The sequence below is a fragment of the Myotis myotis genome, unplaced genomic scaffold, assembly GCF_014108235.1.
Source record: "Myotis myotis isolate mMyoMyo1 unplaced genomic scaffold, mMyoMyo1.p scaffold_m19_p_1, whole genome shotgun sequence".
NCBI classification, from domain to species: Eukaryota; Metazoa; Chordata; class Mammalia; order Chiroptera; family Vespertilionidae; genus Myotis; species Myotis myotis.
This window is the reverse complement of record NW_023416313.1, coordinates 42,676,898-42,689,692: the sequence shown is the minus strand read 5'-3', so window position 1 is coordinate 42,689,692 and position 12,795 is coordinate 42,676,898. Positions and strand designations below refer to the sequence as shown.

Below are 12,795 nucleotides of genomic sequence, written 5' to 3'. Positions count from 1 at the left end.
ATTACGATTCATAACAGTAGCAAAATTACAGTTATGAAGTAGCAACAAAAATAATTTTATGGTTGGGGGTCACCACAACATGAGGAACTGTATTAAAGGGCCGCGGCATTAGGAAGGTTGAGAACCACTGCCCTAGTCGGTTTAGCTCAGTGGATAGGGCATCCGCCTGCGGACTGAAGGTTCCCAGGTTTGATTCTGGCCAAGGGCACATGCCTGGGTTATGGGCTTGATCCCCAGTAGGGGGCATGCAGGAGGGAGCCAACAATGATTCTCTCTCCTTTCTATCTCTATCCCTCTCCTTTCCTCTCTAAAATCAATAAAAATATATTAAAAAGAAAAGAAAAGACCCAGAACGGTGCCACAGCTTGTGTTGGATGACACAGCTGACTAGGCTGAGCAGGTTTCAAGACTTCTGATCTACTATTCACATGACATGTTGCTGGCAATGCATCATGAAAATATTACCCTCATTTAACAAAAAATAAAAGTATTACTTTTTACTCTATAATAGAAGCGTTGAAAAGTTTTTCACCGCGCCCAAGGAGCGGAGGCGGTTCCCAGCGCCCGGCCAGCCAAGTAAACGCCCAGCTTTCTGCCCGGCCTCCGCGTAAGGGGAGGGAGGACGGGCCTACAGGGGAAGGGGCGGGGCTACGGAGGGAAATAGGGCGGGGCTGCGAGGGCGGGGCTGTGGGAGGGTCCAATGAGGGGGCCGGCCTATAACGGCTTTCCGCCTATGGGTCGTGCGGCCCGTTTTGCGCATGTGCAGCTCATTTCAAACTGTGGAGACCGCCAGGCTGCGGTGTTTGTGAGCATCAGAGCCAATGGGTGCGGGGCGCCCTCGCTCCGGCCGCCTTCCCTAGCACCGCCGCCTCCGGTTCGTTCAGCCGCCAGCGGCTTCTCTCGGGCCTGTTTCAGCGCTGGGCTTCCTCGAGTCGGGCCGAGTGGGCTCTCGCCCTCCACTCCCTGCGCGAGCGGAGCCGGCCTGAACATGGCTGCATCGGGGCTGGTGAGTGCGGGTCCCGGCCGCCCCGGGCTCTCGCGGCCGAGCCTGTGACTTCTTGGGGATGTCGGTGGGAAAGCCGCGCGGAACGCTTGCGATCTGGAGTGGGTGCTCGGAGCCAGAGTTAGTGCATTGATCTGTCGAGGTTTCTTGTCATTGCGGCCCTGGTGACATCTTCCTCTGCAGGGATGGTGGGATTTCTGCCTTTTAGCCTAACGCCGGCTCCTCGTCCTCGAAGTAGTTTTCTGCCCATGGAACTGTGGACCTGCCTTCAGAGTGCGCCTGGGCCTCGGGCATGTTGATCTGAAGAAACAGACGGTTTATGGCGAAGCTGGTACCGAGGACGCTTTCTGAGGGGCAGCTGTGGGAAGGTGCAAGCTGTGAAGGACCCGAGGGAACCTCGCTTTTTTGTTGACATGTTTCTGAACTACCTGGGAAGTCACTGTTCTGTATTTCAGACTTCGCTTATGGTGTCCGTATATTACACAACCCATGTCCCCCCCTATCCTAGATTTGTGTTTTTACTTTATTTCCCTTTTTTTTTGAAGAAAATCTTCAGCATCGGCCTACTCCCATGTGTATAACGTTATTGTGTGCACAAAGAGCTGTATGACAGTGTGGTGTAATGTGTACTTTTTACCGTGAACACATATATTATACGATAAAAAAAAGGTTATTGGGGGAAGAGACGGGGAATAAAATTTACCATTTAAAAACAATGTTTTTTAGGTTTACAGCAAACTTGAGGGGAAGGTACGGAGAGATTTCCCGTGTACCCCTTGCCCCCACGCATGCATCGCCACCTCCATTATCAACACCCGGCCCCCCCCCCCCCCACCAGAGTGATACATTTTTTTACAATTGATGAACCTACATCGACACATTGTTACTCAGTGTCCATAGCCTTCATTAGGGTTCATTCTTGGCATGGTACACTCTATGAGTTTGGACAAATGTCTAATGAATGACATGTATCCATTATTATGGTATCATTCAGAGTATTTTCATTGCCGTATAAATTCTCTGTGCTTGCTATTCATCCTCCACCCCCAATACCCAGGTGATCACTGATCTGTTTATTGTTCCCATATTCTGCTTTTTCCAGAATCATACAGTATGTAGCCGTTTCAGACTGGCTTCTTTCACTTAGTAATATGCATTTAAGGTTCCTTTATGTCTTTTCAGGGCTTGATAGCTCATTTCTTTTTAGTGCTGGATAATCCATATTTTATTTATCCATTCACTTACTGAAGGAAATATCAGCTTCATTCCTTATTAAAGACAGTATTCTCTGAGCTTACTTTAGGCTAATACTATTTTTATTTTGTTTCTTCAGTTACCATGCTTCATTTATTTTCCATAAGTTGTTAAATGTGTGTGTCCACAGATGGTCTTCTCTTCTGTTCTGTTTTTCATTGTTGTTTTAAGCCATTTTAGTTCTTTATTATTATTTTAGAGGGCTCTACCTGCAGGGAAAGGAGATAAGTGGATATTGTTAGTCAACCAACTTTAATTATTGGATGCCCAAATACTTAGGATTTTGATGATGGAAAAGTTACGGGGGGTTGTGAAGGAAGAGGAGGAAGAGGATGGAGTAAATCAGAGGGTGAAGAAATAGTACAAGCAAAGGTTGGAAACAAATAGAGAAGAATTCCTCTTATAGCATTATAATAGGCAGTTAACAATAACTTGCTTGATGAATAAAGGAATAACATTTTCTGGCATGCTCAGATTGGGGGTGAAATTACTTTGAAGATAAGTTGTATTTGAATATATTTAAACAAAGAAACCAAATTGATGATATACTTTATTTTTAGGATCATCTCAAAAATGGCTACAGAAGAAGATTTTGCCAGCCCTCCAGGTGATTATAAATCAACTTATATAAAATTTAAGATGACTTTTCTTCCCATAACATAGAATTTTTAAATGAGGGAAAAAATATTACCTCCAGCTAAAATAATGATTTCTATGTCCACAAAGTATAGTCATTTTAGTTATTTCATATTAACAGACACATAGTAATGGAAGCAATGCAATGACTTAGTGGCTTTGAAAAATGAAATTCACCTGATGAATGATGGACCAGAAAGAAGCAGTCTCAATTATGACTGATAGCCATGGGAAAAGAAAGCATTCAATAGAATGGATTAAATGGCAATAGAAAGATGTAGCTAGTTCATGGGACTAAAAGAAAAGGTGGGTATTGTTGTAAAAGGACAGTAGAAGGATATTTGTGGTGATGGAACTGTTCAGTACCTTGACTGTGGTGGTGATGTATGAACCTACAGATATGATAATTGAATAGAACTAATTATATACACACAAATGAGTACATTTAGAACTTGAGAAATCTGATTAAGATTGGTGCATTGTATCAATACCAGTAACCTGGTTGTGATAGTAAACTAAACTTTTACAGAATGTTTTTGAAATTTGGGAGAAACAAAGTGAACAAGGGATCTCTTCTACATTATTTCTTACAACTGTTATGTGAACTTTTAATTAAAAATTCATATTGATTCATAAACTACCATTAAGCCTAATGATATTGAATCGAAAGTGCATTTGAGGGCTTGTAGAGAAGACAGTGTTACTTGGAGCTGTTAGTACTTGTTACCGTAGAGTCCTTATTAAAAAAGCATTTCAGGACTGAATGTATTTGTTCAAAAAAGTTTATGTTTTTGTTTTGATACAGCAATAACTTAAAATAGCTTCAAACATGGCTCTCTGATCAAGGGGTATAATTATTAGTGTAGATAAAGACATATTACTTCACATGTTTTTCTAGGAACTTTTGGATTGTCAAGTATTTGTTTTGTCCTCAGATAGTAAAGGTGATATTTTCCCCATGAAGTAAATGAACAACTTATAATAAGGAGATAGAGAATTTTCAAAGTAGATGGCAACTTAACAGATATCTTTTGGAAAAAATGTTAACATTTTTCCTTCTTTCCTTCATATTAGGGAACCTGGCATTAATGTGAGGCAAGGCCAGAACATATTGGTACTCTTACAAGACTGTTTTGAAGAACAAAGTAAGGCTTCATTTCCAAATGGACTTTGAGGGTCTGGATGGATGAAGATAAAAATTTGTCATATTTGTCAATGTCAGATGCAACAAATGTTTCAGCATGTAAATATTGCAAAATATTTTCCCAGGAAGTTTTAATACATGTGCAGTTCTTCATGAATCTTCCGGTATCCTGAGGATAATACTGGCAAAAATGAAAACAATTGTCATTATCTTTAATTTAGAGTCAATTCCTGTAGTCTGGAAATACATAAATAATTATTATACACAAAAGAAAGTATTTCATGTAATGGAAATAAATGTGCAGAATTCTTGGGGTCTTGGAGAGCTTGGATTAATGTTTGGTTATTTGTACCAGTTTCTAAAAAAATGGTGAGTTATGGCAAAAAGCTTTTCTAAATACTTGTCAGCATCTAAAGGTATTAGAATAGGAAAATAGGCCAATCAAAGAAATAAACAGAGATTATGGAAATGTATTTTCTGTTATAAGCCCCCAAAAATCTAGCACATATTTCTTCAACATCTTGTTTGTCTTTTGTAGCTCTTGATTCCTTCTAGGAACATTTGAATATTGAAATTGGTGTCTGTACTTCATTTAAGCTAATTGTGTTTAAAGAGCTAGCAGACTTTTTTATATCATCTAAAACTTATAATTGTAACCAAAAGATTTTATACTGTATTTCATTCCTAAAAATTTCTTACTATTTTTTAGGTCTTGCCAATGATTTTAGCACTAATTCTACAAACTCGATGCTTTGTTCAACACCTAAAATAAAAGACAGTTGTCTACAGTCACCAAGCAGAGAAGTAAGTCAAAAAGAAAAGTTGGTACAGGTTTAATATATTTTAAAAAATATATTTTAATTGCCTGGCTGTGTTGCCTTAGTGGTTGAGCATCGACCTATGAAACAGGAGGTCATGGTTTGATTCCTGTTGAGGGCATATGCCGGGATTGTGGGCTTGATCCCCATTTGTGCAGGAGGTAGCCAATCAATGATTCTCTCTCATCATTAATGTCTCTATCTCTTTCTCCCTCTCTGAAATCAATAAAAATATTGATGATAGAGAATCATTGATTAGCTGCCTCCTGCACGGCCCCCCTGGGGATCGAGCCACAACCTGGGCATGTGTCCTGGCTGGGAATTGAACCATGACCTTCTGGTTGGTAGGTTGACCCTCAACCACTGAGCCTTGCCAGCCAGGCCAGGTTTAATATTTTAATGAGGGAAGCAATACACAATGTAGTTAGGTACATTTTAGTTGTTTGTCTTATTTCTAAAAGGGAATCTTATTTTCCCATTGATTTTCTATAACTTTTGGAAGTATTTGTGAACATTTTGATTTGACATTTCGTGTGTTTGAAATTGGAGGCTTGGGAATTTGAATTATCAAATTATAACACAATCATTTTTCACTTCTAAAATAATACTTAAATTGGGTTTTCAGGAAAGTGGACAACTTATGAAGCTTCTAATCTAGGTTGGCAAATTTGGTTGTTTTCTGAAAACCGAAGCCATCTATTGCTGTCTGGGGAAACTAGTATTTTATTGACTATCTATCTTAAGAGGACAGGTTGATTTAACTCTACAAAATGGAATACTTTAAAAAGAGTTTTTGAAACTAATGATTAAAGAGAAAATATTTAAAGTACAATACTAATTAGAGATAAAAATCATGTAATGCTAGAAATAATATTTACTACAAACCAATAAGCATATATAACCTTTTGGTTGCAAGGAATGAACACAGATCCATTTCTTTCAGAATTGAGAGACCTTTCCAATGTGATGTATTAATTTTTGAAAGTTGAATCAATTTTAAGTATACAACTCTACCAGCTGGTTTATTATTTTTAAATACTTGTTTTCTTTCCAATTTAAAAACAAATGTGTTTAATCGGAATTGGTAACTTACTAGTGTAGATTTAATGTTGTATTCCTTTTAGGCTCACTGCCAGATATCACATTCAAAGTCAGTTCGAGTTTCTTCAAGAAAGAAAGGAGCCTCTCTGCAGTTCCCTATAGAATCAAGCGAAGCTGTCAGCGTATCAGGTTGGTGGCATGCCCATGGGTATTATTTGCCTAGATTTGTTTGTTTATTTTTATCTTTTATTGAATTTTTTGGGGCGACATTTGTTAATAAAGTTACATAGGTTTCAGGTGTACGATTCTATAATACATTAGATAGATTTAAAGAGTTAGAAACGCTGCAGGTGGTGTATGTGTTGGCTTGAGTGACAAGGTCATGGCCAGTTTGGGCAGCATTGTGAAATGAAGTTGTTTTTGATTCCCTCACAAGTTTATTGTAGTGTTTGTTTTTTTAAAAAAAACATGAACATTATTAAGTTTTATATGATTATTTCTTTCTTTTAGTGGTAAGAACATTGCTTACTAGGATGTGGTAAGAGACATTAACTAAATAAGAATTATTATAGGGACTATACATTGGGTCCCTGGGTTACGTTGGAGATCTGTTCCTAGGGCGCGACTTAATGCGATTTTCGCTGTAAGTCGGATCCCGCCTACATAAGCATCTACATCACTCACATGGAGCCCATACACAGCAGTAATGAAGTGAAACAGTAAAACAAATTTAAAAGAAAGACGACAATTCCTGACCTTTACTTGTGATAAATAAATAATAAAAACATAAAGCACATATGTACATATGTTAAAATGACGGAACTTTTTTTTTTTTTAATAAATAAATGGGAGATGGCGACGTAACCACGAAACGAGGTAACCCGAGGACTGTCTGTATAGCTTTAGTAATTTTCAAATAGATTTTTCTTTTAAAGCAACAGTATGTATATTTTTCATCTCAAAAAATTACATCTAGAAATGTTATGTGACCCAGCAATTCTACTCTTAGGTTTATACTCAAAATAATTGAAAATAAGGATCCAGAACGGATATTTGTACCCACCCCAGTGTTCATAGTAGCATTAGTCACAATACCAAATTGAAACAGGTGGCCATCAACAGATGAATGGATAAATGATGTGGCATATATGCTCACTGGACTATTACTCAGCCATAAAAAGGAATGAAGTGCTGCTGACACATGCTATGATGTGGAAGAACCTTGGAAACACTGGGCTTAGTGAATACAAATATATTCATGTAGTGTTATAAATTTCCCTCTCGGCACTGCTGTTGCTGCATGGCACAGATTTTGATGTGTTTTCTGTTCACTTTTATTTATTTCTGTGTATTTTTACATATACTTTGAGTCTTTCTCTTTAAATCATTGATTATTTAGGAGTGTGTTAATCCAAGTGTTTAGGGATTGATTGCCCTATTTTTCTTTTTCTTACTAATTTCTAATTTTGATTCCTTTATAGAATAACATACACTATGGGTGTTTCATTTATACTTGAAAAAACATATTCTTTTGTTGAGTGTGCTTTTCCATAAATGTAAATTATGACATATTACTAATTTTTATACATTGTTGGATGTGATTTGCTAAAATTTTGAGAAGTTTTTGCACATAAGTTAATGAGAGATACTCATATGTAGTTTTATTTTTTTATGCTATATTTGTATAGTTTTGGTATGATGGTAATGTTCATATTATTATTATTATTTTTTTTTTATTGCTTAAAGTATTACAAAGGGTATTACATATGTGTCCTTTTTCCCCCCCCGCCCTTGACAGTCCCCTAGCCTCCCCTATGTTCATATTATTTAAAAAGTTGGAAATTATTCCCTCTTCAGATTTCTGGAAGGGACTGAATAAACTTGGTTTTAATTCTTTGAATGTTTGGTATAACATTTTCTATGATATCATCTGACCGATGAGATTTCTTTTTCAAGAGCTGCTTTTTTTTTTTAAGTTTTATTTTATTACCATTTTTAAATTTTTTAAAATATATTTTATTGAATTTTTACAGAGAGGAAGGGAGAGGGACAGAGAGTCAGAAACATCGATGAGAGAGAAACATCAATCAGCTGCCTCCTGCACACCCCCTACTGGGGATGTGCCCACAACCACAGTACATGCCCTTGACCGGAATCGAACCTGTGACCTTTCAGTCCGCAGGCCGACGCTTTATCCACTGAGCCAAACCGGTTAGGGCTTCAAGAGCTTTTAAATTAGAAATTCAATTCTTTAATAGTTATAGGACTATTTAGGTTTTTTAGTCTTGACAGAATTTTGATAATTGTGGGTTTTGAGGAATTACTTCATTTCTTCTAAGTTTTTCGATTTATGAGCCTAGTATTTCCATATAGTCCTTTTCACGGCTACAGGATCTATTGTGATAAACACTATTTTATCCTGGATATTGGTTTGTGTCTTTTTATCTTTGTCAGTTTTGCTAGAGGTCTATCATCTTTATTCACTTTTTCAAAGAATTAGCTTCTTTTGGTAATTTTTCATATTCTTTTCATGTTTCCAGTTTCATTGATTTCTGCTCTTATTTTTTTCCTTCTCTTTTTATTTTGCTCTTTTTCTAATTTTTGAGGTAGGACCTTATTTTATACTTTGGCTTGTAATCTAATGCTATTTTATTAATTTTGTGTCTCAACTTGTTCCAGCATTTGCTATTAGAAGTTATTTCCCTGGCTTCTATGCCTCTTTGATATGCCTCATTTTTGTTTTTGTGTACTTTCTTACCTTCTAGAACTACGATATTCTCCAAGCTCATCCTATATAATAAAGAGCTAATATGCTAATTAGACCGAATAGCAGAACGACATCCAGACCAGGGGTCCTCAAACTACGGCCTGTGGGCCACATGCAAATACAAATATTGTATTTGTTCCCATTTTGTGTTTTTACTTCAAAATAAGATATGTGCAGTGTGCATAGGAATTTATTCATAGTTTTTTTTTAAACTATAGTCCGGCCCTCCAACGGTCTGAGGGATAGTGAACTGGCCCCCTGTTTAAAAAGTTTGAGGACCCCTGGTCCAGACAATCTGGATGAAGCCGGGGTGGCTGCGAGGGCTGAGGTGGCAGCCGGGGCGGCTGTGAGGGCCTACCCTTGCATGAATTTTGTGCCTCTAGTCTTATATATTTCCTGCCCCTATGCTAGAATCAATTATTTCTCAAAGGAGCCAAAGGTTCCTTTTATTGGAGAATTGTACTAGGAACCAAGATCTGAATGCTAGGTGTGCTGTCACTCCTGGGATGTTGTTGGTTCAAGACCATCTCAACTGACAGAGCAAAGTAATATATATGATCTTAGGTCAGCATATTTTTTCCCCACCCCTTTAGGGAGGTTGTTTTTAAATATTATCGATGTTTATAAGCCAACAGAGGTGATCCAGTTCAGAGAAAAAAATTCATAAGGAAAGCAGACAATTCCAACAGTAAAATGGAACTCATTGCAAAAGTGGCCAGTTTGATCTTAGGAAATTTGACAGTTTACCCAGTTACTGTAGAGCATAGTAGTGCATTTAATGTAAGAAGGCATGAGGAGGCAGGATTGTTATTTCTTCGATTTTCTTGAGAGATAAGCAAGATAATGACTTATGATTGAGGAGAAGGCATGTATAGTCAGGAAAATGTTAAACAGCTGCCTAAGAGGGCAGGGAAGTGACTAGGGAGATTAGGCTGAGGGGGGTGAAAATACAAGGAGCTCACCTCAGAGTTAGCATGAGCATGTGTTTTTCCTCCAGCCAAGTTAACTGCTCTGAAGCAAGCATACAATGAATTAACCAGGACTGTGGTTTAGGCAGGTAAAATGGAGGAAAGAGAGAATTGAAGGTATTTGCAAAGGAGAATTTAAAACAGATAATGGAATCTAAGGTAGGCAATGAGATGAGTTTTTAAAAATGGGTGTAACATTTAAATGTCTACTTTAGTAAACAGTCAATTTTCATAATTTGAGGTAATCTATACTAATAATAGAGGAATATGCAAATTGTTCGGGATGCTGTCACAGTAACAGTAACGACTGAACAGCAGGCTGCATGGGGCGACCAGCTGGCAGGAGAGCAGTTGAGGGTGACCAGGCCAGCAAAGGGGGACAGTTGGGGGTGATCAGGCTGGTAGGGAGGGCAGTAAGGGGCGACCAGGTGGGTGGGGGGGGCAGTTGGGGGTGACCAGGCTGGCAGGCAGAGGCGGTTAGGGGTGATCAGGCTGGCGGGGGGGGGGGGGGGACGGGACAGTTAGGGGCAATCAGGCAGACAGGCAGGTGAGCAGTTAGGAGCCAGCGGTCCCGGTTTGTGAGAAGGATGTCCGATTGCCGGTTGACATCCCCCAAGGTGTCCTGGATTGGAGAGGGTGCAGGCTGGGCTAAGGGGACCCCCACCCCATGCACAAATTTTGTGCACCGGGCCTCTAGTATCATATAATTTATTATAGAATGTGGCATATGTAATACTGTTTGACTTCCCAAGGTTAGGTCATACAAGGCTATATGGCTTCTGTTTGGTTCTCTCAATTTTCTCTTAGGATATGACCATCCCCTCCTCCTCTACCCCTTTGGATTCTACACACCATGCTATGAGGAAGCCCAAACTAGCCCACTTACAGAGAGAAATACATAGGCAGAAATAGTCCTTCAGCCTACAGCCAGTCCCAAATGTTGGTCATGTGAGTAAGCAAGCTTTCAGATGATTCTAGGCCCCAGACTTTATGGGACAGAGATAAGCCATCCCTACTGTGTCCTGCCAAATTCTGTTCCATAGTATCTATGAACATAATAATGGTTGTTCTCCACAACCAAGTTATGGAGTTATTTATTATGCAGACATAGTAACTAGAACTCTAATTCCCAACTGACATGCTATTATATATTTTATTCCCTTTAGTTGATATCTTAAAAACCCTTTATGTATTTTGACATCTTTCAACACAATAAAACTTTATTTTTGTTTTAAACAATGTTTATTTATATTTAAACAGAGATCATGTTCTTTGTTCTTTATTCCTTGTTTAAAATTGTAAAATATAAAATTTACCATTTTAACCAATTTTAAGGATACAGTATATTTGCATTATATAGGTTTGCATTGTTCACACACCATCTATCCACAGAGCTTCTTCATCTTAATAGAAGCAAACCTCTGTACCTCCCCCAATCTCTGGTATCCACCATTCTACTTTCTGTCTCTGAATTTGACTACTTTTTTCCCCTAAAATCGTTAGACTAAAAATCGAGGGGCATCTTTTACACGGAAGACAGTTGAGGAGGGGGTCGGACGGGTTCGGGCAGGTGCATAGCTGCCCATACCTTCTCAAACTGGCTTCCTCCAATCACGAGCCTTATTGTTACTGATGTCAGCTAATGCTGTAATTGGAGGTGGAGGTGGAGAGTGCGCAGATGCAACAGAGACCGGAGCATTCTGAGCCCATAAAGATGTCAAGAAAATAAAAAGATAAATATCAGTAAGTAATTGTCTTACTCTGCAAAATTCACACTGAATGTAACCAGCTATGCAAAAGAGCATGGAAACAGAGCTGCAGAGAGATAATTTGGACCTCCTTCCACTGAGTGTATGATCAGACAGTGGAGAAAACAGGAAGAACAACTCCTTCAGATGCCAAAAAAGAAGAAGGTCTTAAGAGGGAAATCAGCAAAATGTTTAAAATATTGATTTTTTAAATTTTGGGTTGGAAAAGTGGGGTCATCTTATACACAGAAAAATATGGTACCTTAAATACTTCATATGAGTGGAATCAGTATTTGTTCTTTTGCAGCTGACTTATCTCACTTAGCTAATGTCTTCAAGGTTCATTCATTTGGGTAGTTTCTATCTTTTGTTTATTGTGAATAATGCTGCTATGAACGGGGTCTATAAATATGTCTTTCAGTTCTTTTGGATATATATCCAAAAAAAAAGTTACTGGATCAGTTGTATTTTTTCATTTTAAATTTATCTCTGTTGTTGAAGTATTACAGATATCCCCCTTTTTCTACCTCCTCCCTGCACCTTCCCCCACCTGCCATGCCTTTACCTCGCTATTGTCTGTGTCCATGGATTATGCATGTAAGTTCTTTGGTTAAACTCTTCCTGCTCGCTCTCCCCACTTCCTTCTGAGATTTGTCAATCTGTGCCATGCTTCTATGTCTCTAGATCTATTTTGTTCATCAGTTTATTTTGTTCATTAGATTACACATACGAGTAAGATCATGTGATACTTGTCTTTCTTTGACTGGCTCATTTCACTTAGCATAATATTCTCCAGTTCCCTTCATGCTATCTCAAAGAGGTCCTTCTTTTTTATTGCTGCACTAGAGGCCTGGTGCACGAAATTTGTGCACTCCGTGGGAGGGGTCCCTCAGCCCGGATTGTGAGAGGGCACAGGCCAGGCTGAGGAACCCCACTGATGCACAATCAGGGCTGGGGAGGGATGCGGGAGGTTGGCCAGCCAGGGAGGGACTGTAGAAGGGCTCCTGGGTGTGTCTGGCTCGTCTCGCTCAGTCCTGATCGGCCCAGTAGCAAGCTAACCTACCAGTCAGAGCGTCTGCCCCCTGGTGGTCAGTGCACATCATAGCGACTGGTCGATCAGTCTACTGTCTGCCCCTGGTGGTCAGTGCATGTCATAGTGAGCAGTCTTAGCATATCATTAGCATATTATGCTTTGATTGGTTGAATGGCTGACTGGACACTTATCATGTTAGGCTTTTGTTATATAGGACTAGAGGCCCAGTGCATGAATTTGTGCATGGATGGGGTCCCTCGGCCTGGCTGGTGATCTGGGCCCATCAGGGCTGACCTGTGGGAGGGGTAGGGGAGAACTGTGGGAGCACACTGACCACCAGGGGGCTGCTCCTACATTGAGCATCTTCCCCCTGGTGGTCAGTG

The 12,795-nt window shown here is 39.3% G+C and overlaps 1 protein-coding gene across 8 annotated transcripts in view; it reads left to right on the top strand.

Annotated features, from left to right (window-relative positions):
- The first annotated feature begins 776 nt into the window (after positions 1-776).
- Positions 777-12,795, top strand: part of CENPC (centromere protein C) — a 68,832-nt gene continuing 56,813 nt past the window's right edge. For 5 of the 8 annotated variants that reach the window (XM_036335345.1, XM_036335305.1, XM_036335324.1 and 2 more), the window contains exons 1-5: positions 780-1,006; positions 2,818-2,864; positions 3,968-4,038; positions 4,747-4,841; positions 5,980-6,085. In XM_036335345.1, the coding sequence (XP_036191238.1) occupies positions 989-1,006; positions 2,818-2,864; positions 3,968-4,038; positions 4,747-4,841; positions 5,980-6,085 (337 nt within the window). In that variant the 5' untranslated portion in view covers positions 780-988. Of the gene's footprint in view, positions 1,007-2,817; positions 2,865-3,027; positions 3,200-3,967; positions 4,039-4,746; positions 4,842-5,979; positions 6,086-12,795 lie in introns of those variants that run through there. The other 3 variants (XM_036335334.1, XM_036335371.1, XM_036335363.1) reach the window with 3 other exon arrangements.